Source organism: Corvus hawaiiensis, chromosome 6 (assembly GCF_020740725.1).
Source record: "Corvus hawaiiensis isolate bCorHaw1 chromosome 6, bCorHaw1.pri.cur, whole genome shotgun sequence".
Taxonomy (NCBI): domain Eukaryota; kingdom Metazoa; phylum Chordata; class Aves; order Passeriformes; family Corvidae; genus Corvus; species Corvus hawaiiensis.
The window spans coordinates 63,636,596-63,664,407 of NC_063218.1; the positions used below are offsets into that span (position 1 = coordinate 63,636,596).

Consider the following 27,812-nt stretch of genomic DNA (forward strand, 5'->3'; position numbering starts at 1 on the left):
TCCAGAAATAAATGCTTATCACTGTTGGAGCGGCTCGGAGCCCCGCAGGCTCCCGGGGCGAGGCGGCGTTCCCGGGCCGGGCCCCTCCCGGCGGGGCGGAGCGGAGCGCGTCCCGCTCCCACCTGGAGCCGGGAAGAGGAAGTGGGAGCTCGGGAGAAGCGGAAATTGCAGCAGCAGCAGCCGCCGCCAGCCTGGGAAGCACCGGCGGGGAGCCAGCGCCGAGGAGGAGGCGGCGGCAGAGGCAGAGTAAGCGCGGCGGGGCTGAGGGGGAGCCGGGCCGCGGGCTCCGCGCACGGGGGCGGACGCGACTCGGTGCCCTTTTCTTAAAAAATTCTGTTTCACCTCCGAAGCTGGGAACTTGCGGGGAAGCGTCTGCGGCGGGGGGTCCCCACAGCGGTGGTGCCGCTGCCGTGGGCGCCCCTCAGGGCAGAGCCCCCTGGCCTCGGTGCCGGGCTCAGGCCGTGCGGCCCCGGCCGGCCCGGGAGCTGCTGCCCGGCTCCCCTCACCTGCGCCCCGGGGCTCGGCTGCTGCTGCCCGGAGCGCGTCCCTAGGCCCGGGCAGCGGGGAGCTGCCGAGGGTGCCGCTAAAGGTGCTGGGTAGGATGATGTGTGTGCTGATTAGTCATAGCAGCGCTGAGGAGCGCATACATTCGAGGCGTATATTTAGCCTGGGTTTGTGTTCGAACCGTAGCGTTTGCTTCTTCCTTCAGGAATCATGACCACGTGAGTCAGTGAGTCATGAATAGATCGTGTTTCTCCTCGTTCTGCCCTGGAATCGGTGCTGGAATAGCAGGCGGAAACCAGGCTTATTCCTGCTGGCTGTGGACTGGGAGCCTTGGTCGCTGGGGCTGCTTTGCTCCTTGTGGAATTCACTTCATAGAATGCAGGGTTGAGCTGCGGAAAAATGTTGGCGTTTATGCGCATGATTTGCAAAGAATCCTGGTGGATTCTGGATTTTGCACGGGGGTGCGTGTGAAATCCTTCTTCCCTGAGCTATTGTTTGTGAGAGCTTGAGGAGGAAGCAATGAAACCTAGACTGAAGGATCCAGCTTTTGTTCTCTGAAATGTCCAAGCACAGCTGAATGAACAAAGTACATCCATCAAGTGAGCATAAGAAACAAGTACTTGGGGGGAAAAAAGTTGTGTTTTGCGCAAAGTATGTAGAAATTCGCCATACACAGATGTACCTCTGCTTCAGCTCTTGTCACTTGAATTCCATTCCTAAGCATCTTGCACAGTGTGGTGGAGCACAGAAGGATGGATACAAAACATCCCTCTTAGGAGGAGTTAGAAAGAACTTGGACCCATGTTGAATTTTATTATTGAACTGGTTGGGTTCTGCTTTCCAAGGCTTTTGGGGCTTTTTTTGGTGAGAGATTGGATTTTAGTAGGAAAGAGTAGGGCAATCGGACACAATCATGTGAAAGAAGGCTTTAGAACAGAGTATTTTAAGGATGCTGTTAAAATATCCACGTTCTAAAAGTTTGGGTTATAAACTCGTAGTCTCACAGATTTTTTGGATATGAAGTACTATTATAAAGGTTAGTTCCTTAACTGCCAGAGGAATTTAGAGATGGGAGACCTGAAAAAACATGAGGGGAAACGTATTCGTACTGTGTTAGGATGTCACCTGCTCTGCTTCTACACCCTCCTTCCAGGCTACTCCAGCATTTGCTACCCTGGTGTTTGACTATCAGTTTTTCAGTTGTTCTCACTCACGTTACCAGTCCTGAAACTTCTGAAATGCTCCATAGAACTGGCTCATCAGCTGGTTCTGCCAGGCTGCAGAACACGCCTAACAGAACGAGCGGCGGACTTTACCCAGGGACTGTTAGTTAGGCATTTCAGAGGGAGTTTTCATCCCGCCCACTGAATTATGCTTGTGTGAATTAAATAGCCTGTGATAATTACCTTTGTAATCTATTCTTAATTAGAAGGATGAAGGTAAGAGGACAGAAAAAAAAAAAGCTGTTAAAAAGCTGAACTCTAGTTGAATAGCAAAGAAAAATCCTTTCTCTGAAGTGTGTTCTGAAAAAGCTGGGAGAACAGGCAGCTTGTAGTTTGATGTTCTAGTTTTGCTTTCTAGAATTTATTTGTTTTGATTTACATTGAATAAAGGGCGTAAAATCCAGCCGCTAGCACCAGGAAGATCAGGAATTCTGCTAACTAGTTGCATTCAGAAGTGTTGATTAAAAGCTTCCAACTTGATGCTCCACAGGGGATAAGGTTTCCAGAAAGTGAGAGGCCCCAAATCGTTAACCTCTTGAAAGTGCTGGGTGCTGTTTCTAGAAGTCACTGTTTGCCTTTTTCACGAGTCTCGCTTCCTGCTGTCAGTGCTCCAGCAGTCGCCCTCTGTTTCGTTTGTGTACACCGTGTCTCACAAGGGATTACCCGAGGAACACAGACACTCCTGTACTCTGTTGTTGGAGCAATGTCTGGATTGTGTGCAAATTCTTGGAGCTGTTGGGATTTCTGTCACCTTGCTGAAACTCACTGCACAGCAGGGCAGGTCGTGCAGGTGTAATGCAGGTGAAGAACAATGTTTTAATGCCTGAGGAAAAAAACTCCACCTATTCCTACCCCTTAACTGTATGCACATGATCCAGAATTAGCAGTTGTTGGAGGTGCATGTTGGCTTGGAAACCTGTGTGAGGAGAAGTGTTTGGCTGCAGTGACTGCACAAAAGACACACGTTAATTTGGGCAAGGAAAGGTGACACTGTTCTCTTTGAAACAGCAATTGCTCCTAATACAGCGCAAATGGGAGAATTAAACAGGTTTTTAAGGCAGCTTGAGAAGACAGCCTGAGCACCAATGGTCAAACCTGTTTTCGCTGCAAGCACAGCTTTTGGTGATGTGGTTAAATAGCATACTTTATTGGGAATTTTGAATTCCATCTCCTCATTGAGTCAGCTCCTGCATGAACCAAATGAGCTGGCACTGGAGTGGAGCATGACCCTGCTTCTCCTGCTGGTGTTGCAGATGTGGAAGGCTACTGCAGGCCACACCGTGTCTGTCAGCCAGGATGACGGAGCTGATGACTGGGAGACGGATCCAGACTTTGTGGTATGGCTTTTGGGGTTTGCTGATCTGCCAGGAGCGGGTCCTGGGACAGTTCCAGAGGAGCTCTGCAGGGTGGGGGCTATGTCTTGGCAAAATAAACTGTCAGGAGCAGGTCCCTGGAAGTGGAGGGGAAGTGAAGCTGCTTTTCTAACCCTTGTGGTCTCAGTGACTGCTGGAAGGTTTTGCTGTGAGCTGTGAAATGTGTGTAACTAGTGATTTCTTTGGGTGTTTAACTCTCTTTTTCTGTGTGTCCTTCACAGAACGATGTGAGTGAGAAAGAACAGCGCTGGGGAGCTAAAACCGTGAATGGATCTGGCCACCAAGAGCACATCAAGTAAAGCAGCTCTCTTGTGAAATGTATTAATAGGCACAGTCCTAGGCAACTTTTAATCACCTCATGTTCTCAGTTACTTGTGTCCTCATAATTAAAACAAGAGTCCCTGTAGAAGATTGATTATTTGTCAGATTGCTGGTCTTTCAAATCTGTCAGTGTCTTCAGAGCTGAAATTCAGAGCAGAAATACGGTGTAGGGCCTCTTAAATCTTTCTTTGTCACTGGAAATGTGATTTTTCCTGCCTCTGTGTCTGGAAAGGTTCTTTGTGCTGTTTTGGTGCAAGAGCCAGTAGTGCCAGGGGAGAAGCTGAGGGATCCGAGCAGCTCCAGTTTTGTACTTTAAGGAAACGTTTGGTCCCTTAATTCTTACACTTTGTTTAGAAAACTGCTGCCACCAAACTCATAAAAACCCTGGCAAAGTAACAAACTGAGCTCTCTTATAGAAAAGCAGATGAGTGCATCACAGAGGGATATGTGAAACAGAGATGATGCATCTCCTGAGTCTTGTATTTCTTACAAAAGGTGCTTAAGACCGAACTATAAAGCAGTTTTAGGAAATGCAGGATTGTTGCAGACAGAGGGAGACTGAACTCTGGTTACCTCAGGGATCAGTGTTACTCTGCCCTGTTCTGAGAGCAGTGGGGATTCCTGCTGGCTGAATTACACCTGAGGAAGCTTAAAACTGGGGTGGGAAGTGCTTAAGGTGCAGATTACATCCTGGATTACCCTTCTTGTGCCTAGTCTGCTCTGCCCTCAGTTCAATTCCTGCATATTTTAAGGGATCACTTTGGGAAGAGGAGGTGCAAGTTTCCTGCCATCTTTATTTTGCAGTAGAGTGGTGTCCAGAATGCTCTGTTAGAATTAGCCCTGTTGCCATAGGGACTGTGTGTGATAAGGGATGATCCCTGTTCTGAAAAGTTGCCGTCTAAATAGAAAGCATTGGGAAGAATTTAAATTAGGACATGAGGAAAAAAAGATATGTTTCAGGCACAAATCAACTCTAGGTAATGGATTGTTAAAATAAAGTTCCCTTCCACATTAGTCTTAAAACCAGCAAGTTTCTTTTCTTTTTTTAAACAACATTTTGCAGTGGGACAAATCCAGTGTCTCAAAATATGAGGAGATGTTTTGTGCACTGAAAAAATGGGAAGGGCTTGAAAAATGCAAGTCATCCAACTTCTAGTTAAGATGATATTTTTGTCAGCTTTATATTTTGCATCTTTATGAAGTTGCTTGCTGAAACTTCCTTAGTAAAACTTGCTGCTTGGTTATTTGTCTTTTAAAGTATTCATCAGCTGAGGGAAAATGTATTCCAAGAACACCAGAACCTCAAAGAGAGGGAGCTGCAAACAGGACCAAAAGCTTCCCATGGCTATGGAGGGAAGTTTGGCGTGGAACAAGATCGAATGGATAAAGTAAGTATCAATGGGGCTTCCCTGGGATGAAGTGATAAGTGAAGTGATAAGCCTTGCCTTGCCCGTGGCCAGCACCACTCTGTGTAAGCTGAGCGTGTTCCTGCTTTGCTCTGGGATGTGCAACGGCCCCACATGACTTTGATTGATGCCAAGTCGTGAGAGGATTCCCCTGGAGTCAGGATTCAAGTTTTCAAATTAATGTTTCTAAATTAACAGAGCGCTTCGTGCATTAATAAGTCCAGTATGATCTTTCTATTTGGATGCTGTGCCAGCTCTTCTATGCATGTAGATAGAGACTGCCAGAAAAAAGGATGTGCTGCTGCATTAAAATCAGAGAGCAGCTCTTGTGAACAAACTCTGAACAGTGACAAGTAATGCAAGTATTTAAAATATCCTTGTACTTCAATCAGATGGTAGGTTTTTATATAAGGAGTTGATGGCTGCTTATGTTACACTGTTGAAAAAAGTTATAATTCTTAATATAATTCCTTTAGTCATGTGATAAATAGGCATATCAACTTCTGGCTGCTTTCTTTCATGAACTCTGTTAGAATAAGAATTAAAACATTCCTGAATGAGAAAGTTTTCTTACTTTCTGTGTTCTTGGTAACTTGGCAGCCTTAAATTTTTGCTGGATTCCCGTATTCCAGAGTTAATTGCTGTCCAATTCTCAGTGGGCCTTTGAAATCAGCTAACCTTTCAATCTGAGAAGAGGAATTGCTGAGCAGATTCAACCACCAGACCTGTTCTGCTGCTGCTCTCTAGTGTCAGCAGTTTATCCCTCACCTGTGTCCATAGGGAAAAAGAAAGGACCCAAAGTCAGCAGTGTTTTCCATAGGCCAGAATTAATCATGGGGGAAAAACGTGCCGGTCAGGCCCATCTGAGTGATGCTGGTGGCAGGAGGTGTTCATGATTTATGTTTGTAATAAATCCTTCCCCCTTGTAACTGTAGTTCTGAAGCCTTGTGGCTGAGATGTCTCCTTTGCAGGTGTCTGTGCAGGTGTGCTGCTCTTAAAGCTTGGCTTTAAAGCTTGGCCATTAAATCAGAGTCACTGCAGCGTTGTCCTGGTGCAGGGTTTTGCTGCATTTAGGGCAAAACCTTGGTGCTGAGTTAAAATGAACAGTTCCATCGCTCTGTGTGCCATACCTCCCGAGCTGGTTTAAAATGTACAGAAAAATTATGGGGGTGTTTTACTCTGAAATACAGATTTCCAAGAAAAATATTCTTCTAAGTCTTTTCTAAAGGGGGATTTGTTGTAATGCTTGGTATTTGGTGAAACGCAGAAAGTCCTGGTACCACGAAGAAAACACCACGCTCATACCTCAGTTGATATAACAAAAGGGAGATCATGTAAAACCACATAAACTCTAAAATTTTCAGAGCTTCGTGTTTTCCATAAATGTAATGGGAAGAATAAAGGGAGGTGGGAGCCTTTTCTGCCACATTTAACAGATACTGTGGTACAGAACACCTGCAAAATGAACGGGAGTGTGATTGTTTCAGTCAGGAAAAGAAGGCAGCTTTTGTAATGCTTCTGAGTTAAAGCAGTGTCCTATTGTTGCCATCCTTGATCTGTTACCTGGCAGTAACTTCAGCCAGTAATGCTTTGCCTCCCTACCTGCTGGGAATGTTCCCTCCAGCACCTGTGTGGAAGAAAAAGAGCAAACACTGAAATCCAAGTTACTTAGGTGTGCAGGTACCTTGTGTCCTCAAAATAATTCACCTTGGTGCAGCTGCCTGGCACAGGATTATCCAGTGTTGGGTTAAACTGATGAATTGCTCTGGCCGGTTCCCAGTGTTGGCACTGGGCAAGGAAAAAGCACTTTTGCTAGAGGTGTGAGGCTCCAGCAACAATTCCAGGAGCTGGAAGGGCTCCCTAGCACTAGGTCAGTGTAACACTAGCAAAGGCTGTGTGGAGGCACTTCCAGGTGTGTAATTACATATCCCTGTGTCCTGCCAGTTGTGGTGGGATGGATGGAGCTCAGCCTCTGTTCAGCTCAACTTCCAGGGCCAGGATGCAGGGCTGGGATACCTTTGGCACAGGTGTGAGTGCATCTCCTCATGTTCAGTACCATTTTGCAAGTGAGGAAGATGCCTAATTCTGATTTATGCTTCCCTAAACCAATGGCAGCTGGCTTTGGTTGTTATTTGTTGCAGTCCCCTGTCAGCTAAAACAGATCCCTAAATACAAGTGCCTAAACACAAGGCTGTGTGTTTCACCTGGAGCTCACTTCAAATTCTGCATGAACATCACCAAGACTCCCTCTGTACCTGTCTTGCTTACATTCCTGTGCTTTTTGAAGTGCAAATGCAGGGCATAAAATAGCCCTCGTAAAATGCAGTCACTTCCCTTGCCTAGGCTGGATTGGTAGCCTGCCAACATCCTTGTGGAGACCTCCCAAGTGAGTAGGGATTTCCAGGGAAGTTGGTTTCAGCAGGAGGAGTGGCAGTGATGCATGTTGGTAACAAAACTCACCCTCAGGTTGCTTGGTGCAGTGTTTTGTCTGACACACAGACCTGTGTAGAACTGCTGTCTCTGAACTTAACCAATTTCTTGCAGTCAGCTGTTGGACATGAATACCAATCCAAACTTTCTAAGCATTGCTCCCAAGTGGATTCGGTGAAAGGGTTTGGTGGCAAGTTTGGAGTACAAACCGATAGAGTTGATCAGGTGAGTGATGTCATCTCCTCCTGCAGCCACCCACAGTGGTTTATTTCCTCCTTTTGTACATAAAACTGCAAAATTCCAGTGCCTTAGGATGCTGTCGTGGGCTGCTCTTCCTGCTCTTTTTGAAGTTTAGCAGAAGCTAACACTGACTGTTATGGAGATGAATTGCTGTTTAAAGCGGAGCAGAAAAAATCCCTCGTGGGAGATTGAGATGAGTTGAAAAGAAAGCTGAAAAGAGATGTTAAAATATTACTTTTCTTGTGTTCTTGGACAAGGTCAGTGTGAATGCTATAGCAGGAGGGGTTTGGGGGCTGGTTTGCCCTGTATCTTAACATGAACTACTGGGCAGGATGATTAATGTCGTGTTCCAAGATTCCGTAACAATCCCTGCATGGAAATGCTGGATTTTTGTCATACTGAATTGCTGGACCTGGCAAGGCCAGACTGGAGTTTGCTGCTGGTATGATTTGCCATGCACTAAATTACCATGTAAATGCATATGGCTCATAAGTTAAATAGGTATTTATGCCCCCAATCCAGAAGGTCAGAGCAGTATGGAAAGACACAGGAGCTTGCCATGCTCTTCGTCCACTTGCCATGCTCTTCGTGCAGTTTTTCTCCTAATGCCTAACTCTGTCACACATGTCATTTTATTTCTCTTCCAGTCAGCTGTTGGGTTTGAATATCAAGGCAAAACTGAGAAGCATCCCTCCCAAAAAGGTAAAGTGGGGAGGTGGTCACCTCTGTGAGCACATTTTCTGTAAAAACCAGAGTAGATTCTTTCACTGTATGGAAAGTACCTCGTTTAGTGAGACCTCTGCATGACATTCTCAATGAATCAAATGGTGGGTTTGGTGGAACAGAAGAGGAATAAATGAATTTCAGAGCAGTTTCATGAGTTGATGAGGTTTTAAGGCAAGGAAATAGTGGGTCGTCAGGAGTCTTGTTTTTCTCTCTGAAGTGAGGTTCAAGGACATGTCAGGAAGACTGGGAGTTGCTCTTTGCTGTATTGCACCCTGTTGGAAATAGGGAATAAATTTAATGGGAACCATCATAAGCTGTAGGACGGTTGCTTATCTTGTATTTAAAATGAAACCGAATTTTGTGTGCTAAAGCATTAATAATACTTCAGTTCTGAAATAACTTGTTTTTCCCCTCAATTGCTAGGCTATGCTGTATCTGTGACAAGTGCCTTCATGCTGTTTTTATTGTGCTTTACTCTCAATGCAGACTACTCAAGTGGTTTTGGTGGAAAATACGGAGTACAGGCTGACAGAGTGGACAAGAGTGCAGTGGGGTTTGATTACCAGGGGAAAACTGAGAAACACGACTCCCAGAAGGGTGAATAGACACACATGTGTTAGCAGGCTCCTTCCCTGATGCTGTAGGCACTGCCCATAGGCCATGTTGTAAAATACTCATGTTTTACACCTCTTGCACTCCCAACCTGCTGAAAGGTAACGCTGGGTAAAATTTACGTTGCTGAAAACCTCGACTTCTGAAAAAAGAAGCCTAAAAACCCGTCAGTTCTGCCTGGTTTTAAGGAGGTTTTTTGCAGCTCCTTTTGAAAAGCTGTAGATCAAAGTATTCAGACTGTGAGCAGTTTAACCACCACAGAGAAGTGCTTCGAAAAGAATCAGCTGTTTGTGGATTAAAATATTTGCCAGTTAGCAGCATTTAGAGTTAATAGATTTTGTGTTGCTGGTCAGGTTTCCAGGCATGTCTGATCAAAAATTGACCATTTTATTAAAAAATTGTGACAATTTGCCATCTGTTTCCTGTTTATCCCAAAGAAATGTTTGTGCTCTAGAAATGCTAGCAAGGAGCAGGGGGTGTTTAAAAGCATCCAGGCTGTTGCTGACACAGGTTTTGAAGTTCACTTTGCTAAAGTGTCTTCAGAATTTTACCAAGGAGTCAAGCAGCTGAACTGCTGGTATTACCCAGCAAAATGCAATTTTATTTTACATCCTGGAGAAGGTATTCTGAAGGATTTCTGACTTCAGTGTCTGAAATCAAGTTTATCTGAGGGTGTCAGTGCTTCTTTCAAAACATGACGTAATGCTAGCAGCCCTGATTATCACAATTTCTCAAGGTGATGATTTTGTTGCTGAACACTTAAAACAAAACTCTTCCCTCTTATCTCTAGATTATTCCAAGGGCTTTGGTGGTAAATATGGTGTCGACAAGGACAAAGTGGATAAAAGTGCTGTTGGCTTTGAATATCAAGGCAAAACGGAAAAACATGAATCACAGAAAGGTTTTTATTATCTTCTTTAAAAATAGCAGCTCAGACCCTTTTAAACCTGGGAAAAATATTTTGTCTGTGGGGTTTTTTTGGGTGGGAGTTTTTGGATTTTTTTTTTTTTTTTGTGGTAAATGTGTGTTTGCCCTGTGTGTGTGCAGACTGTGCATCCCCTCAAATGAGTGCGTGTATTATGAACAGGGTGGCTTATCTCCTAACGTGTTCCTGGTTTTTCTGTTGAATGCAGTTTACAGCTACGAACTGCAATAATGTTTTCTGAAAACTCCACAGATTATGTAAAGGGCTTTGGAGGCAAGTTTGGCGTGCAGACAGACAGACAGGACAAGTGTGCCCTTGGCTGGGACCACCAGGAGAAAGTGCAGCTGCACGAGTCGCAGAAAGGTACAGAGCTCTCCGTTCCTTGCTGTTCTTTCTGCCTCCCCTCGTTGTGACCTCCTGTTGCCTGTGTGAGCCCCCTGCCCTGGTGTCTTCGGGCACAGCCTCACAGGAGCTGGCGTGAGGCTCCTTTCCTGTGTCTGGGTTTTGCTGTCACTGGTTGAACTGGTGGCTGCAGAGCGGCTTTGGCACAGCTGACACCCAGCCCCTCAAAGTCCAGGCTCAGGGCTAAATTCTCCCTTTATGAGCCTGCAAGTAGCCTGGATTATTTTCCTTTTTCAGTCGAGTTGTGCAAACCACAGGTTAGGAATTCCTTTGTACTTCCCTCAAATAATTTTTCCCTTCTGGATTCTGTTGTGTATATCCCTGTTTTCGTGCAGGGACAGACTAAAATGCAGTCCTTCTTCCTGGCCTGTGGGGTACCTATTACTGTGAAATACTTGGTGCCCAGTAAAAACATAACTTCCTGTAAAATGCAGCTGTTGCTCTCTAGCCCTCTGCCTGTCACTGCTTTTAAATTAATGTTTTTAAGTGATGAAATTAAAACTGTTCCTCAGAATATTGTTCTGTTGGGTGCTCCAGCAGATTTGTTGTGAGAGGATTACCTGAAGCCCTTTTTTCCTGTGCCATCCCTCATTTTATAACACACATATGTATTTATATATATAAATATATATATATATATATATATGTAAATGGCTGTCCCCTAGGCAGCAGTAGGGAATGATCAGCTCTTAGCTGAAGCCTTTTCTCTCCCTCAAGCTGTGTGGCAGCAGGAATATTCCTCCTTCCTTTAAGGAATGTCTGGAGGGTGGTCTCTGTGGAGCCCATCTTCACACCTCTTTAAAAGTCAGCTGTCTGTACAAATGTTAACCACGCTGATGAAGGAAGCTCATTTGATTCTCTTGTATGTTTTGGTGTTTATTTTGTTTATTCTCTTGTGTATTTTGTTGTTTTGTTTGGGTGAACAAATTAGCTGTGTGCCTGTGTTCATACCTTTGATGAAATGCAAGTGCATTATGCAGTATGGATGAAAAATGTTGAGAAATGGTTTTTTTCTGTGACTTCAGAATGGTGTTCTTATATCTGATAAATCATCTCAAGTTGAAACTTTTTTCAATTTACTTTTACAGAAGTGTCTTGAGATAGTTTTTTTTTTTTTTCACCATCCAAAATTGCTGATAATTGAAAATATTGCAAAAATTATTTTGAGTGTCTCTGACTAAACTTCTTTATTTTCCTGCCTTGGTTTTAATGTATCCCATGTGGCTTTTTCAGACTATAAGAGTGGTTTCGGAGGGAAATTTGGTGTACAGACAGAAAGGCAGGACCCATCTGCTGTGGGGTTTGATTACAAGGAGAAACTAGCCAAGCATGAATCTCAACAAGGCACCGTTTTTCACTTGTTACTTTCTTACCAGTGCAGCCACTTCTCTCACAGTCTGAAATAGTTCTCTGAGTAGATCAACGCCAGGAATGTGCAGACACTTTCTTGCGCTTCTGTCCTTCCATGATCCAGCAGTTTTCTTCATTTTATCCTTCAAGTATTACCTAAAGCAAGCCTATGTTCAGGAAACCCAAGGTTTAGTCAACAGCTCTGCAAAATCCTGAATTAATTAATAGCTGTACATGCAGTGTGATAATAACATTACTGTTAGTATGATGTTAATGAAGTCAGTTTTAGAGACTAAATATAAGGTTTTGCCTGGATAAATTGGTGGGAAAATATTCAGATAATGGCCATGCACGTAACCATTAACAATCAATGAGCTGTGGCAAGATCATTTAACAATTATTGTAGTCTTTGAAAGAAGTAGGGAATGTTTGTGGTTCTTGGGTGAGCAAATGCTGTTATAATGCTCTGTTTATTCATTGTGAAATAGTTGGGGTACAACCCATGAATTCCTGGTTTTCCGTTATCTTAAAGTGAGGAGTCTGGAGCAGGAAAATGTAAGTGTAGTATATTTATTCTGGCTGAAAATACATACCAAGCTGAAGAAAACGAGGGTGCTCATTGATAGTTGTTATTTTCCTGTGCTGTAGTGACACAGACAGACTTTCAGAGCCCGAGTGCAAACACTACAATGGCTGGCAGGGAGAGCCAGTGGTTTGGGGGCTGAGAGGAGCAGGGCTCGTATTCCAGGGATGGATAGGAAAGCCTGTCTATGTAGAGAGTGTGAGGGCACATTCCTACAGCTCACTGCCACCACAAAGAGGTGTTTTTTCCAGCCACACACTCTGGCTGCTGCTGTTGTGCTGCTCTGGTGCTCCTCAGACATTCCTGTGAGAGCAGAAACCCACTCCTGTCCAGGTTTGTTTGTTGTTTTTATCAGCATCACTAGTGAGTGAATCTGACTTGGGAGTGTCATGAGGGCTGGGGTCAGCACCAGCTGGGAGGCAGAGTGTGCAGCTCAGGGCTGGTGTGGGATAGCACAGCCACCCCATATCTGTGCTGGCGAGCTGCTTTAGGCAACTGAAGCTGTGGCCTGTGGAATTGCCCCTTTCCACCTGTAGAGCAGGAGTGATCTCCAGTGGCTTTAATATTCACCAGCGGAGTATCACAGCCAAACCCACTGGAATGAGAAGTTTGTTACATTTTCCTGCCATTCATGGAATTTACCAAGCTAAAGAGGAAAAAAAACCCCAAAACTAAAACACCTCTGTAGTCACCGAAGACTCCTTTGAGCACAGAAAATGTCTCAGGCTCCATGATTTCTGCAGAGGGCTCAGAATTGGTGCAGTCAAAGGCTGTGTTGCAGAAGTGATGGATCAGAAGGGCTCCTCCCTTACTCTCTGCTTGATCCCTGATCAATCCTCAGCTTCACGTTTACTCAGGGAATGCATGTGGCCCACAGTCTGTCGTCTGCTGGTCTTCCTGAGGGCTCCTGGGCTTCTGTGTCCTCTCTGCATCAAAGCCAAGTTGCATTTTCTCTGGTGGCTGTCACTGTGGCTCTGCATGCAGCTGAAATGGCTCTTTGCACCTGAGGTGGCTGTTTGCATTTGGCAGCAAGGCGGGAGGGGCACCAAACTCCCTGCTCTGACCTTTTTTGTCCTGCCTTTAGATTATTCCAAAGGATTTGGAGGGAAGTACGGTGTCCAGAAAGATCGGATGGACAAGGTAGGTTCCTTCAAAGAGCCAAGACTTCAATAGTCTGTGGGGCTGCAGAGCAGCCTGGTTGGATCTGCACGGCTCAGCTCTCTATTTCTGGACACTTCTCCAGTCTAAGAGTAAAGTTTTGTGCTTTCCTAAACCTTTAAAAAGCAAATTTATACACACAGAGCTGATGCCATCTTATGTGGATTAGAACAGCAACAGCTACACAGTGTATGTTTAGGGTATTGCCTTGCTTTTAGTTCTGATGAGTCACTCTTAAACATTTTTTTTAATTAACAGGATTTTGATGTGTTTAGAACTGCCCCTGAACATTAATTCCTTCTAGTTTGACTTGCAGAAAGGATTATTATTATTATTATTATTATTGTGTCAAGTTTTGATTCTTCCTGATTTGGTTTTGATGTTGTTCCGGTTTGGCCAAATTTAGAAATATATATATATTCTGAGAGAAGGCACAACCACCCCTCCCCCCACCAGGTTCGGGAAAAAAAAAAATAAATTTTCCTCGAAGGAAAGTGAAGAAGATAAAACTATTTATTTAACAAGCACACGGGAAAGGAAAATAATGTTAAATGGTAAAATCTTTCGCTGTAGAGGAAAAACCTGGGAAAGTGTTCGAGTCCTCCCTTTGGTCTCCTCGGAGCTGGGGCTTGGCCCAGGGCCAGGCCCTCTGTGCCCGGTGGAAAGTCCTCCCGATGTGCTCTGATGTTACAGCAATCAGGCAGTCCAGTAGAAAAGGGAGAAAATCCGAAATTCCAGAGAAGGAAAAGTTCAGCTCTCAGCCTCTCTCCAGAGAACAAGGAACTGGAAAAAAACTGGCCAAAAACTGACTGGAAAAGCTGCCAGCCGGGTGCTTCCTCGCTCCCCCCTGCCCCAGCTGGAAAAAAACCCCTGCTATCTTTATGTGACCTTGAACAAGTTTCAAACTGCTTTGAGAAAGTTTTGCTCAGTTTTTCTTCCCCCTCTCAGGCTCAGTTCAGAGGCATAGAAAGGCCAATAATTAATTTCTGGGCATAGGCAGCGATATGGGATACACATCATAAGGTCACCCCAAGACATTCCACCCCTTATCCCATATTGTTGGCTCAATGTCCAAACTAAGATATTCTAATTCTCCACACACACATTAATACATAAACTTATATATATACACAGCTATGTACGAACAGTGACAGTGACACTCAGCAAGCAAGGGTATACTGGCATTTCACACTACAGGTGGTTTTCACACAACAATCAGATCTCCCTGTGGTACACAACGTGTTGTGCCATCTTTCTGCATTACCCACCATGTGCAACCAGGTCCCTGAGCAAAGACAACCCCACGGATGGGTTTGTCTGTACTCGAGGCAGAATTTATCCACACAGTCTTTCCTAACAGACCTCTGACATGCACTACTGGGACCTTATCTCCATCTGTTGTATGCAGGGATTCAGATTGGGCTGGACCAGCTCTATTGGTGGAACCTCGGGTGTTAACTAACCAGGTGGCCTTTGCTAGATTCTGTTCCCAATTTTTGAAAGTTCCCCCACCCAGTGCCTTCAAAGTGGTTTTCAACAATCCATTGCACCGTTCCACTTTGCCTGCAGCTGGTGCATGGTAAGGGATGTGGTACACCCACTCAATGCCATGTTCTCTAGCCCAGGTATTAATAAGGCTATTCTTAAAATGAGTCCCATTGTCAGACTCGATTCTCTCAGGGGTGCCATGCCTCCAAAGGACTTGCTTTTCAAGGCCCAGGATGGTGTTTCGGGCAGTAGCGTGAGGCACAGGGTAGGTCTCCAGCCATCCAGTGGTGGCTTCTACCATTGTGAGCACATAGCGCTTGCCTTGGCGGGTTTGAGGCAGTGTGATGTAATCAATCTGCCAGGCTTCCCCATACTTGTATTTGGACCATCGCCCACCGTACCACAGGGGCTTCACCCGCTTGGCCTGCTTGATCGCAGCGCATGTCTCACAGTCATGGATAACCTGGGAGATACTGTCCATGGTTAGATCCACCCCTCGGTCTCGTGCCCACTTATAGGTGGCATCTCTGCCCTGATGGCCTGAGGCATCATGGGCCCATCGAGCTAGGAACAACTCTCCCTTGTGTTTCCAGTCCAAGTCTACCTGTGACACTTCTATCTTTGCAGCCTGATCTACCTGCTTGTTGTTTTGGTGTTCCTCATTAGCCCTACTCTTGGGGACGTGAGCATCCACATGGCGGACTCTCACAGCCAGCTTTCTTACTCGGGCAGCGATGTTTTTCCACTCTGCAGCAGCCCAGATTGGTTTTCCCCTACGCTGCCAATTAGCTTTTTCCCACTTTTCTAACCATCCCCACAGAGCATTGGCTACCATCCATGAATCAGTGTAGAGGTAGAGCTTTGGCCACTTCTCCCTTTCAGCAATGTCCAGAGCTAGTTGAACAGCTTTGAGTTCAGCGAGTTGGCTTGATCCACCTTCTCCTTCAGTAGCTTCTGCAACCCGTCGTGTGGGGCTCCATACGGCTGCTTTCCACTTTCGTTTCATCCCTACGATGCGACAAGAACCATCGGTGAAAAGAGCGTAGCGTGTGTCTTCTGATGGCAGTTGGTTGTACGGTGGAGCTTCTTCAGCGCGTGTCACTTGTTCTTCATCAGCAAGACCAAAGTTTTCACCTTCAGGCCAGTTGGTAATTATTTCCAAAATCCCAGGGCGATTCAGTTTTCCGATTCGGGCGCGCTGTGTGATGAGAGCAATCCATTTGCTCCATGTGGCATTGGTGGCATGGTGGGTAGAGGGAACCTCTGCTTTGAACATCCACCCCAGCACCGGTAGTCGGGGTGCCAGGAGGAGTTGTGCCTCAGTGCCAATTACCTCTGAGACGGCTTGGATTCCTTCATAGGCTGCCAAGATCTCCTTTTCTGTTGGGGTGTAGTTGGCCTCAGACCCTCTGTAGCTTCGGCTCCAGAATCCCAGTGGTCGACCTCGAGTCTCACCAGGCACCTTCTGCCAGAGGCTCCAGGACAGGCCATGGCTTCCGGCTGCAGAATAGAGCACGTTCTTCACTTCGGGTCCTGTCCTAACTGGGCCAAGGGCTACCGCATGAGCGATTTCCTGCTTGATTTGGGCAAAAGCTTGTTGCTGTTCAGGGCCCCAATGGAAATCGTTCTTCTTGCGGGTAACCAGGTAAAGAGGACTCACAATCTGGCTGTACTCGGGAATGTGCATCCTCCAGAAACCTATAGCACCTAGGAAAGCTTGTGTTTCCTTCTTGTTGGTCGGTGGAGACATTACTGTGATCTTATTGATGACCTCAGTGGGAATCTGACGCCGTCCATCTTGCCATTTCACTCCCAGGAACTGGATCTCTTGGGCAGGTCCCTTGACTTTGCTCTTCTTAATGGCGAAACCAGCTTCCAGGAGAATCCGGATAACTTTCTCTCCTTTCTCAAACACTTCTGTTGCAGTGTTCCCCCACACAATGATGTCATCAATGTACTGCAAATGTTCTGGAGCCTCACCCTTTTCTAGTGCAGTCTGGATCAGTCCATGGCAGATGGTGGGACTGTGCTTCCACCCCTGGGGCAGTCGGTTCCAGGTGTACTGCACGCCCCTCCAGGTGAAGGCAAACTGAGGCCTGCACTCTGCTGCCAGAGGAATGGAGAAGAATGCATTGGCAATGTCAATAGTGGCGTACCACTTCGCTGCTTTGGACTCCAGCTCATACTGGAGCTCCAACATGTCTGGCACGGCAGCGCTCAGCGGTGGAGTCACTTCATTCAGGGCACGATAGTCCACAGTCAATCTCCATTCTCCTTCCGATTTGCGCACAGGCCAGATGGGGCTGTTGAAGGGTGAGTGGGTCTTGCTGACCACCCCTTGGGTCTCCAGCTCACGGATCATCTTGTGGATGGGAATCACAGCATCTCGAGTTGTCCGGTACTGTCGGCGATGCACTGTCGAGGTAGCAATTGGTACTCTTTGTTCTTCCACCTTCAGAAGGCCAACTGCAGACGGGTTCTCTGATAGCCCAGGCAAAGTGTTCAATTGCTTAATGCCCTCTGTCTCCACAGCAGCTATTCCAAAAGCCCACCTGAGTCCCTTTGGGTCTCTAAAATACCCGTTCCGGAGGAAGTCTATGCCCAAAATGCACGGGGCCTCTGGGCCAGTCACAATGAGATGTCTCTTCCACTCATTTCCAGTCAGGCTCACCTCAGCTTCCACCAAGGTCAAATTTTGTGATCCACCTGTTACACCAGAAATAGAAACAGATTCTACCCCCACATGCTGCGATGGAATTATTGTACACTGCGCACCAGTGTCAACCAAGGCATCATATTTTTGTGGTTCTGATGTACCAGGCCAACGAATCCACACAGTCCAAAAAACACGGTTTTCCCTGACCTCCACCTGGCTAGAGGCAGGGCCCCTCTATGCCTGGTTATCCTTCTTTCCCTGGGCCTGCACCTTAGAGGTTCCTTCATGGGAATTGGACATGCCGTCGTCTTTTCCATCATTTCCGGCAATTTGGCTACAGGCAACTGGAGCTACTTCCTTTTTGGTAGATCCTCCTTTCTGAGACTTGCGCTCCTTCAATTCACTCACTCGTGCTGCCAGAGCAGAAGTGGGTTGTCCACCCCACTTCCTCATGTTTTCCCCACTGTCACACAGGAAATTCCACAGCTCACTTCGTGGGATGTACCTTCTCTCTGGGGAACGTCCACGGAGAAGGCACTCTTTAATCTCCTGGAGACTCTTTTTCATTTCATCTTCCATTTTCTGCATATGTGTTTCCACAGCTGCGATTCTTGCATGTGTTGGGCCATGCACAGAGTCTGCATATGCTCTGAGCTTCACTGCCATATCCCGCACGGTCTCATTCGCACCGTAGTCTGGTTTCATTATTGCTAAAGCAGAAGCGTATTCTGGTGGCCCAAGCTGTATGAGTTTTCGCCACATGTATGGAATAACTCTGGCCCGGTCTGGACTCCTCAATCCTGGGTCATGTGTGAAGACAACCTCTACCACCCCTAGTTCTCTCAGGCGTTGGATCCCTTGTTCTATGGTCTTCCACGGCGTTTGCTGCATGTAGAGATCATCTCCACACATATATCTTTCCATCACGCCTGTCAAAACTCGTCTCCAGAGACTGGTAGAGTTAGCCTCCCTTTTCATCTCTTGGTCGATCACTGGATCTTGTGACAGGGATCCCAAATGCCTCGCTTCAGCACCGTCCAGCATCACATCATCACCTGCCGCATCCCAAATACGGACCATCCAACTTATTATGGATTCATCGGACCGTCGGGTGTAATCCTTTCTTAGGCTGTGAAGGTCCTTTATGGACATGGACTCAGTAATGGTTTCTGTGCCTGAGTCCGTTGGTGGTTTTGAGGTTCCTTCCCCTGCATCTTTTGAGGTTCCTTCCCCTGCATCATCATCATCTTTCACTGGGCGATCAGTTTTGGTTGTGTGCTTTTTCCTCGTGACAGGAGCCACTGTCAGTGGCTTAGACTCTCCATCTGTTTTGGGCTGGCTGTCTGGTTTATCTGCAGCCTGAGTGACTGGGGTGTCTGCAGGCTTTGCTGATTGATCTTCTTGCCTCTCTACCTTTACTTGCTGCTGCAGTGTGCGATAGGCATATGCCAAAGCCCAACATATTGCAAGGAGCTTGTTCTCATTAGAATTGTCATTGTATCTCTCTTTCAGATATTTTCCCACCTCAGCTGGTTTCTGAATTTGTTCAGATGGGAAATCCCAAACTATCGGGTCAGAGAATTTCTTTAGGGTTTGGCCGATGTCCTCCCATTCCCCACACCACTCAGGATTTTCCACCTCTGGGTCAGGTGTCTCAGCAGTCACCCTGGAAATCTGAGCTCTTATTCTAGACAAGCTGTGAATCATATAGAGGAAGATTACCAGATTAAATACCAGGAGGGTGGTCTCTTTAACATCCAGGGGATACTGAACATTCTCAAAAGATAACCTGTCAAATTTAAAGGCAAGGGAAACCCCATCTCCTCCTCCTCTAACAATCTGGGTGCAATTACTAATAAATTCCCAAAACAGGCTACTGAAGCTAGGACTGGGGTTAGGACGGAGAAACCACTTATCATACACACCTCGAACAGCTGCCTGTACCTCTATCAACTTCTTATAAATCATTATCACTGAGCACAGCAAAATAGAAATCCTGATTCGTCTCCCTTCTCTGTAAAATTTACATACCAGGGACAAGATTGGAGCAAGTTGTGGATAGGCAAACAACCCTAGGGACCAAAAAAGCACTAGTACCTCAATGAAGCCTAAGGACCAGAAAGACATGAGTACATCGAGCCAGAGAGACATTATGAACTCAACCAGCATGGTGACTACTTTACTCCAACACAGAATAAGTAAATTCAACCCAAAATGTAATTAGCACAAGTTTTTTCACTTTCCTTCGAGCCACACAGTTGGGCGCCACTAAATTTGTTCCGGTTTGGCCAAATTTAGAAATATATATATATTCTGAGAGAAGGCACAACCACCCCTCCCCCCACCAGGTTCGGGAAAAAAAAAAATAAATTTTCCTCGAAGGAAAGTGAAGAAGATAAAACTATTTATTTAACAAGCACACGGGAAAGGAAAATAATGTTAAATGGTAAAATCTTTCGCTGTAGAGGAAAAACCTGGGAAAGTGTTCGAGTCCTCCCTTTGGTCTCCTCGGAGCTGGGGCTTGGCCCAGGGCCAGGCCCTCTGTGCCCGGTGGAAAGTCCTCCCGATGTGCTCTGATGTTACAGCAATCAGGCAGTCCAGTAGAAAAGGGAGAAAATCCGAAATTCCAGAGAAGGAAAAGTTCAGCTCTCAGCCTCTCTCCAGAGAACAAGGAACTGGAAAAAAACTGGCCAAAAACTGACTGGAAAAGCTGCCAGCCGGGTGCTTCCTCGCTCCCCCCTGCCCCAGCTGGAAAAAAACCCCTGCTATCTTTATGTGACCTTGAACAAGTTTCAAACTGCTTTGAGAAAGTTTTGCTCAGTTTTTCTTCCCCCTCTCAGGCTCAGTTCAGAGGCATAGAAAGGCCAATAATTAATTTCTGGGCATAGGCAGCGATATGGGATACACATCATAAGGTCACCCCAAGACATATGTTCTGCAAAAAGCCTTAGAGGGGACACTGTTACAGTAAAATATGTCAGGCTGAGGCTGTGTGAATGTCTTCATGAATTTGTGGGTGTTTTTACATGTATCCTTTTTGGCCTTACTGATAGAATGCAGCAACTTTTGAAGATATTGAGAAACCAGCATCAACTTATCAGAAGACCAAGCCAGTAGAAGCTGGTAAGGCATTGGCCCCAAATCCTTTCTTTGGAGGTGATAATGTCCAGAATCCTGGGATATTGATGTAGTAGTGCTGAGTAAGGATCATCTAGAGGGAATTGCTGCATTTGCAGCTCTTTAGCAGCCTCAGATACTCTGCCTCCTTCCTTTAGAGGTTGTTTTGCTTTGTTACAGTTTGTTTTTTCTCTTGAGGCTCGTCAGAATTAAGGAAGGGAAAAATAAGGGAGAGTGAGCTGTGTAGGAGAGTGGTGGAGGTTGTATCATGAAGGAGAGGAGGGAGAAGCAGAGGTTTTTTTGGAAGACTCTTGGTGCACAAGAGGTTTGAGCTGGGAAGGGGGAGGAAGAAAGAAGGACTTCCCTGACTGGACTATGAGCTCAGAGGGCAGAAAAGCAGAAATTCGTAGCAAAAACTCATTCTCGGCTACCTTTATATAGAACCTGAGACATGACTTGACCTGAATTCTTTTCCATGTCACAGTTGCTAATAAAACAAGCAGCATCCGAGCTAACTTTGAGAACCTGGCCAAGGAGAAAGAGCAGGAAGACCGAAGGAAGGCAGAAGCTGAGAGAGCCCAAAGAATGGCCAGGGAGAAGCAAGAACAGGAGGAGGCTCGGAGGAAACTGGAGGTCAGTAAAATTCAAGTCCTATAGGAGCAGCCTGGTTTCAATGCAGTGCTGGGAGAAAAGGGAATCTCTGAGAAAAGGTATTTTCCTCCTTTCCAGCTGGGCTGTAAAGCTCAAAGTGTGTGTTTGTGTCTGTGCTTTGGCTGTGCGTGACTCCAGCCTGGCCTTTTCCTCCTGCACTTCTGCCTTTTGGCAGTCCCAGATTCCCTTTGGGCACAAAGGAGCTCATGAGGAGAGAGCTCTGTTGTCCCCCAAAAGCCCTGCACGTGCAAGAAATTTAACCCCATGGTGATAGCTGGTGATGCTGTTCCTTTGGGATCAGTGTTTTGGGAGATGGAGGTGGTGCAGCACACAGCCAGGAGATTAGGGCAAGATAATCCTCCCAATGTTTATTGAATCTTAGGGAACTAAAACAATTGACTTAGCATTGGCATGGGTAAAAGCTTAGTGATTTTTGTGTTATTCATAAGCAAGATGTTTAGTCAGAAACTGCATCTTGCCTGCTGTATGGAATTTGCATATTTGTTTAGATTAGTTTATATTAGAGGAGACTAAGGCTTGATGTAACTAATTTGTTTTAAGAGTACAAAAAGGTGCTATTATCACCTGTTTTGCCTTATGGCACCACAATGTGCCGTGCGAGCGTATGTTCACTGCAGAGATGTATCACAGGCTGAATGGGAGCTCATCTTTTCTGCATCAGTCTAGTGCTGCCTTTCCTCCACGTGGACTTTTAATACCTTCCCCCAAACACTCCTGGGGTTTCTTTACTGTGCTGGAGAAAAACTGGGAGAGGAAGAGGTCATGGAATGGTTTGGGTTGGAAGGGACCTTAACTACTGCCTTTTTGGTTTTATTCCTTTGTTATGTCAGGAATTACATTATTTATTTGCTGGTATTTTTGCTGTAAGTGTGGGTTAAATCCAAGCCATTTTGATGGATTTTTCTTGTGTTTCATCAAGGATTCTGTTGCCTGGACACATTGGAAGTTTTTCCCCCAAAGCTGGTATTTAAATTTCCCCGTAACGAGATGATTAATGTTCTTACAGCCTGAACGTCTCCATGGTTAATTGTGGGATTCTGCAGGCACGGACAGGGGGAATGAGGCTGAGGAGAGCTGAAATGGCACTGCTGGCACTGCCCCTTGCTCCCAAGCTGAGCATGGGAAGGGCAGGGATGTGATCCACAGCATCCACAGACAGTGCAAAGGGCGGGCACGGACTCTGACTGGAGTGAACTTTATTCCTGTCAGGGAACTTCTTCACACCAAAGGATGAAGTCCCACTTTCAGAGGGTATGTGAGCACACACACTCCCACCAGGGGAATGTGCATATGGACTGCATTCCTTCCAGAGCCCTGTTTACTGGTAATCCTCGTTCTGGTTTGCTTCTCACAAATGTCACACAGTCAAAGAGTGCTCAGGGAGCTCTTCTTCGATGGCTGGGTTGAGTCAGTGCTGCCTCACGATTTCACTCTGCTCTGCTGCCTTGGAAAAAAAGGCAGGATGCTCTTTCACATGGAGCATTTCACTGTGGAACAAAACCCAGCCTGAGGGGGACCATGCAATTTAAATGTTTTATGGCAATTATGCTGTGTCTATCCTAAACTATAATCTGGATTGCAGACCCATTTCCTAGGACAAGTTAGTCAAACTCTTGCCACGTTTGACATCAATAATGGATTGATACTGCTTAATTTGTCCCCAAACTTAGGTTTGACTTCTAATAATCACTATGCTGGTGCCTTTTTATCTTTTTTATCTGTAGCACAGGAGTTAAAAGTGGGGGAGGGTTTGCATCAGGAGAGACTTTTTCCAAAAAGCACAGCACTAAGCTTTGAATTGTCTTCAAAGCTGGTTCTGCTCTCAAAACACGGTTTGCTTTCTTTGTTAGATGTATTTTTTTCTGAGCTGTGACAAGCAAAGGAAAGGAAGAGTTTTTTGGAACAAAGTCCTACCGCTTCATCTCTGTACTGCCATTTCTCCTGAGAATCCTCTGGGGTATTACAGTTTGATGGGCCTAAACTACTGGAGTGCACAGATTCCCATTGCACACATCTTCTCTTCTTTTTTTCAATGAAGAAGACAGTTTGGCCCTGGATTCATGGTTTTCTTTTCCCCTGTGGTAAAGAGAGGCAAAATGAAAGTTACCTGTTGAAATAGTTACCTTTTTTTGTGTCATGTGAGCAGCACAGCATTTCTTGCACTTCGGTGTCCTGGCTCCCTAATGAGTGGCTTCCCACTGATGTGGAATTGCCCTGTGATTCACAGGTGGGATGGCACAGCATGAAGCACTTGAGTGCCAGAACAGATCCACGTTCTTTGTGTCACAGAACACAATAGCAATACTACTTTTATTTCTGCCACATCTCTTAGCTCCTCTGAACATTTGAATCCTGCACTGTCACTGTGTAGGACCCTCTTTTGTCTGAGCTATTCAGTCCTTTGCCTTGGCAGGAAGTTTTGCAGACCTGCCAGAGCTTGCAGGGCCATTTCTCATCAAAGGCAGTTCATCAGTCATGCACCCAGAACGTGTGTGGGCTTCAGGTTCATTAAACTCAGGCTGAAATGGGATGTGAAGCCCAGCCAGCTGATGAGCAGAATGAATACACTGAGCACCAAAACCCTGCAGCTCCTCTGGGGATGGGCCCAACAGCACTGGTACTCTATTTTTAAACACAGGCATGCATATGTGCCATGGGGTTTTGTTTCTTCCCTTTTTTCCCTTGTGCTTTGCTGCATTTCTGGTGCTCTGCTCGGCCCAGCCAGCCCAGTCCTCCTGTGACCACAGCAGTTTGTTGCAGGATATGCTGCCTGTCCCTTATTCTGGAGGGTTGTCTCTTGGTCATCTCTGTAGCGACTGAACTGCACTGAAGTTTTCCTTTCTCCTGGATTTAGGAGCAAGCTAAAGCCAAGAAGCAGACACCACCAGCCTCTCCTGTCCCACAGGTGGCGGAGCAGAAGGCGCCCTCCAGCCCGCTCTACGAGGTTTGTTGGGATCACCTTCGGGACGTGGGGTTTGATCCTGAGCATGGGAACCTCTTCCAAAACCCTGACAGAGCTCCCCTGTCTTCCTGCAGGATGCAGTTTCCTACGAGGCAGGGTCAGCCTACAAGAGCTCCAGCCCATCCTACCCCACTGCCCGGGAGCCAGAGGCTGGCTACAAAGCAGCGGAGCCGGACTACCAGGAAGCAGTGAGCCAGCGGGAGGCGGAGTACGAGCCAGAGACTGTCTATGAGGTGGCAGGAGCAGCAGACCACTACCAAGCAGGTTTGTTTCTCACAGCAAACCCCTTAAGATAAGGATTATTTCCTTGTGCAAGAGCTTACTGAGCAGTGGTGCCGATAGCACGCTGTCCTAGTTTTCTAAACTCTCAGTCCGATGAGACTTTCTACATTCCCCACCAACAAACTTTAATTAGGAAATTAATATATGGCTGCAGCAAGGTGTTGAAGTTACTTAACTTCTGTGAGATGATGTTGGAGTAATTACAGTGCTCTCCAGGGCCTCAGTTCAAAAAGAAATTCAGGGGTAACCATTCCCACCCCATGGAATGTAGCTCAACGTGAGAAGAAAGCACTGAGCTGGAGATTAAACGTGTGCCGAGCCAGCAAAAAAATCCAATCAACAATTCTTGGGGTTTGAAATGGATGTGTTGTGTTCTGTGCCTGTGAGGGAGCCGAGTAGGGATCTGCGAAACTGCAAGAGTAAGGTTCTTTTGAATTCCTGGGTTTTTCTCACCTCTTCTGATTACTGAAAGAGGTGTGAAGGATGAACCTGCTCTGGTACAAAAACTGGGAATTTGAAGCAGGCCCCTTTCTGCCTCCCCAGCATGCACCACTTGTATTAATTATTCTCTTAGACAGTGATCTTGAGCTCAGCTGTCCTGTCACGTTTTACAGAAGCAGTACAGGGCTGATTGTTTTTATGTAGTCCTGTGCTAAATGTCTCTTGTAAGTGCTTCCTTTCATGCTTCAGGTGCGTGTGATTTAGGGAAAAACTCCATGCAGAAGGAACAGCAGCACTGCTGAAACCTAGCATGGGTTGTTCCCTGCTTCCTGTGTGGGTTAGCAGTGCAATTGAAGGAGAAGCACCACAGAAAAGAACTGAGGGGATAATGTGCTTCGTGTTTTAATTGTTCTCTCTCCTCTCTTCAGAAGAAAATGCCTATGATGAGTATGAAAATGAACTTGGGATCACAGCCATAGCCCTTTACGATTACCAAGCTGGTGAGCAAAGCTCTTGTTTTCACCCTTTGCCTTTGAAAGCTCTGTTCTGCACAAGATAAATCTGGATTTTTCCTTTGCCTTTTTATGTCCCTTGTAGTGGCAGATGAAAAGTCAGGGATTTGGGGGTTTAACAGCAGCGCGGAGACGCTTGCGCGAGTTACTGGGTGCTGTTTGTGGGAGCGGTGGGAGTTTCCAAAAAGCCCTTTCACCCAGGTGCTGGGGCTGTTGTGAGCCCTTGCTTGTGTGGGTGCTGACCCTGTTGGGCTCTCCCTGCAGCGGGTGACGACGAGATCTCCTTCGACCCCGACGACATCATCACCAACATCGAGATGATCGACGACGGCTGGTGGCGGGGCGTGTGCAAGGGCCGCTACGGCCTCTTCCCTGCCAACTACGTGGAGCTCAGGCAGTAGGGGCTCCCGCTGCTGCTGATGCCTTAATTCCCCAGGCCGCACACACGACTGCTCACACTACAGACCACGAGGCTTTCCTGAGGATGGAGGGGGTGTAGACATATGGCTTTTATATTTAATACTTCGCTGATGCTTTTTAGAACGTTTATGCCACAGAAATCGCTAATATATTGTAACTACTCCGTCTGTCACCGAGGCTCTTGGGATTTATTTTCTTCTGGAAACGTTTCTTCTCTGCCAAATTAGCCAAGCCTTTTGGAGGACAGGTAGCTGTCTGCTGTAATATTGCATGTTTTACTCCTAAGTGAGCAGATTTACTCAAGTGTTCAAGTCTAGTTAGTCTTCCAATAAGCAGCTGAGAAGGTCATGGCTATGCAGGTTGTTTGCATTTCCACCAAGTGGGGAGGACTGGGGAGGTGCAGAGTTGGGGGCTTTTTATTTTCTTTTCTTTTTTCTTCTTTTCTTTCTTTCTTTTCTTTTCCAGATAGTTCTTGAAAAAAACAGAGAAAATGTTTGAAAATTGCAGCTAATGGCAGTTAATCAAATACTGTCCAATATTTATGGAATATTAATGTTATGAAGGAAACAGTCTGGTACTTTTTCTCTCTCTTTTAAAGTGAAGTTCCTTGGCTCTTGAATTAATTTTATTTTTCCTCTTTTTAAATTATTTTTTCTTGGTCCTGCTCCTCCTGCTCATGTTATCCCAGAGGAGGGCTGCAAACTCTCTGGCACTGATTGTCCCAAATTCCTTTACATTTTTGGTTTTGCTTCACCCTCCTCTTTTCCCAGGAAAACTTGGAAAAGTTACTGTGCAAATGTTAAGTCACCCAAGGAGATTCCTGCTTGTTCAGAAGGAAACTGGCATCCAGACCTGCAGGAATATTCCCATTGCTTTAAATGGCAGGAAAAGGTGGGAGGGGCAGGGTTGCAGTTGTGTCCTGCGGGCAGCACATCCATTGCCACACAGGGAAGGGCCTGCTGTGCAGTGGTGACATTTTATGGAACCATTCTCGAGTCAAGGAATGTTAATCATTGGATTTGAAGCCCACGTGAATGATCTCCATTTTTAAACCAGACAAGAGTCTTTTTTTTTTGTATGTTCAGCAGAAACTGCCAGTACTGTTCTACTAAACAACACAATTAAACCTGTTTGGGTTTGGTTTTGTTTTGTTTTTTTTTGCCAAAACTGAAATTCCTGTCGCTCTAGAAAGCTGAGCACTGCAGATTTAGGGTCCCTACCAAAGATAGCAAGTTGTATCCAGTAGTGCACGTGTTCAATGTCTGTACTGTCTGTTTCCACCTTCTGGTCTAAAGAAAAATGGCAAATCTGGTGTAGCAGCCAAGAAAGAAGGCAAAGAATTCCTTCAACTCTAAATTTGGACCAATGGAATATGAGGGCCTGTACAAAATGGTGAAATGTACGGTGTATCAAGAAGGAAGGCATCATGTTGAACCAGTTCTTGGATGGTTGGGACAATCCTTCATGAATGTCACGTGTGTTTCATAATTATTATTACTATATTTTTCTCCTTTCTGTGGTCTCATATCTATGTTGTACTTGCATTACTAGGGTTGGGTTTTATATGCAGTTTATTTCATCCAATTTTGCATAGAACACCTCATAGGGATATGTTTTTTGTAAATTAAATATTCAATAAATTTTTTGAACCATTTGCATGGAATATTTTTTTTTTCAATAATTTTCTTTTGAAAAATCTCAGCACCAGGCTCAGCTTTGGCTTTTGTTTTATGTGCCTGTTACTTCTGCTACAACCACCAGTGAGCTGCGGGGTTTGTGGCTGCTGCTGGATTTTGGGAATGCTGGGGGCAGCAGCAGGGCACTGAGTGCTCTCCCAAACACATATGTGGATTACATCAAATAAACGTTTCTCTCCCTCTGAAGCTGTTCTGCTCTTGTTCATGGCAGAGTGGGTCCTTCCCAAGGCCTTGCTTCTCTCACTCCTGCCTGCAGGAAGGTTCTGCCTTGCTGCCCAGGTTTTACAGTTCCAACCCTGAACTTTTCTGGGA

The 27,812-nt window shown here is 45.9% G+C and overlaps 1 protein-coding gene across 4 annotated transcripts; it reads left to right on the top strand.

The window, feature by feature from the left end:
* Positions 1–136: 136 nt before the first annotated feature.
* Positions 137–27,457, top strand: CTTN (cortactin). 4 transcript variants are annotated; one of them, XM_048306328.1, is made up of 17 exons: positions 137–246; positions 2,981–3,064; positions 3,322–3,395; positions 4,680–4,809; positions 7,372–7,482; positions 8,145–8,199; positions 8,710–8,820; positions 9,626–9,736; positions 10,013–10,123; positions 11,396–11,506; positions 13,180–13,235; positions 20,451–20,520; positions 20,999–21,147; positions 24,041–24,130; positions 24,223–24,412; positions 25,300–25,371; positions 25,648–27,457. In XM_048306328.1, exons 2-17 carry the CDS (start codon positions 2,981–2,983, stop codon positions 25,782–25,784), a joined length of 1,662 nt encoding a protein of 553 aa, XP_048162285.1. In that variant the 5' UTR covers positions 137–246; the 3' UTR covers positions 25,785–27,457. The 4 variants fall into 4 exon arrangements, with proteins under 4 accessions (XP_048162285.1, XP_048162286.1, XP_048162287.1 ...); XM_048306329.1 differs by lacking the exon at positions 11,396–11,506 and having other exon boundaries at positions 138–246; XM_048306330.1 differs by lacking the exon at positions 8,710–8,820 and having other exon boundaries at positions 139–246.
* Positions 27,458–27,812: the final 355 nt, after the last annotated feature.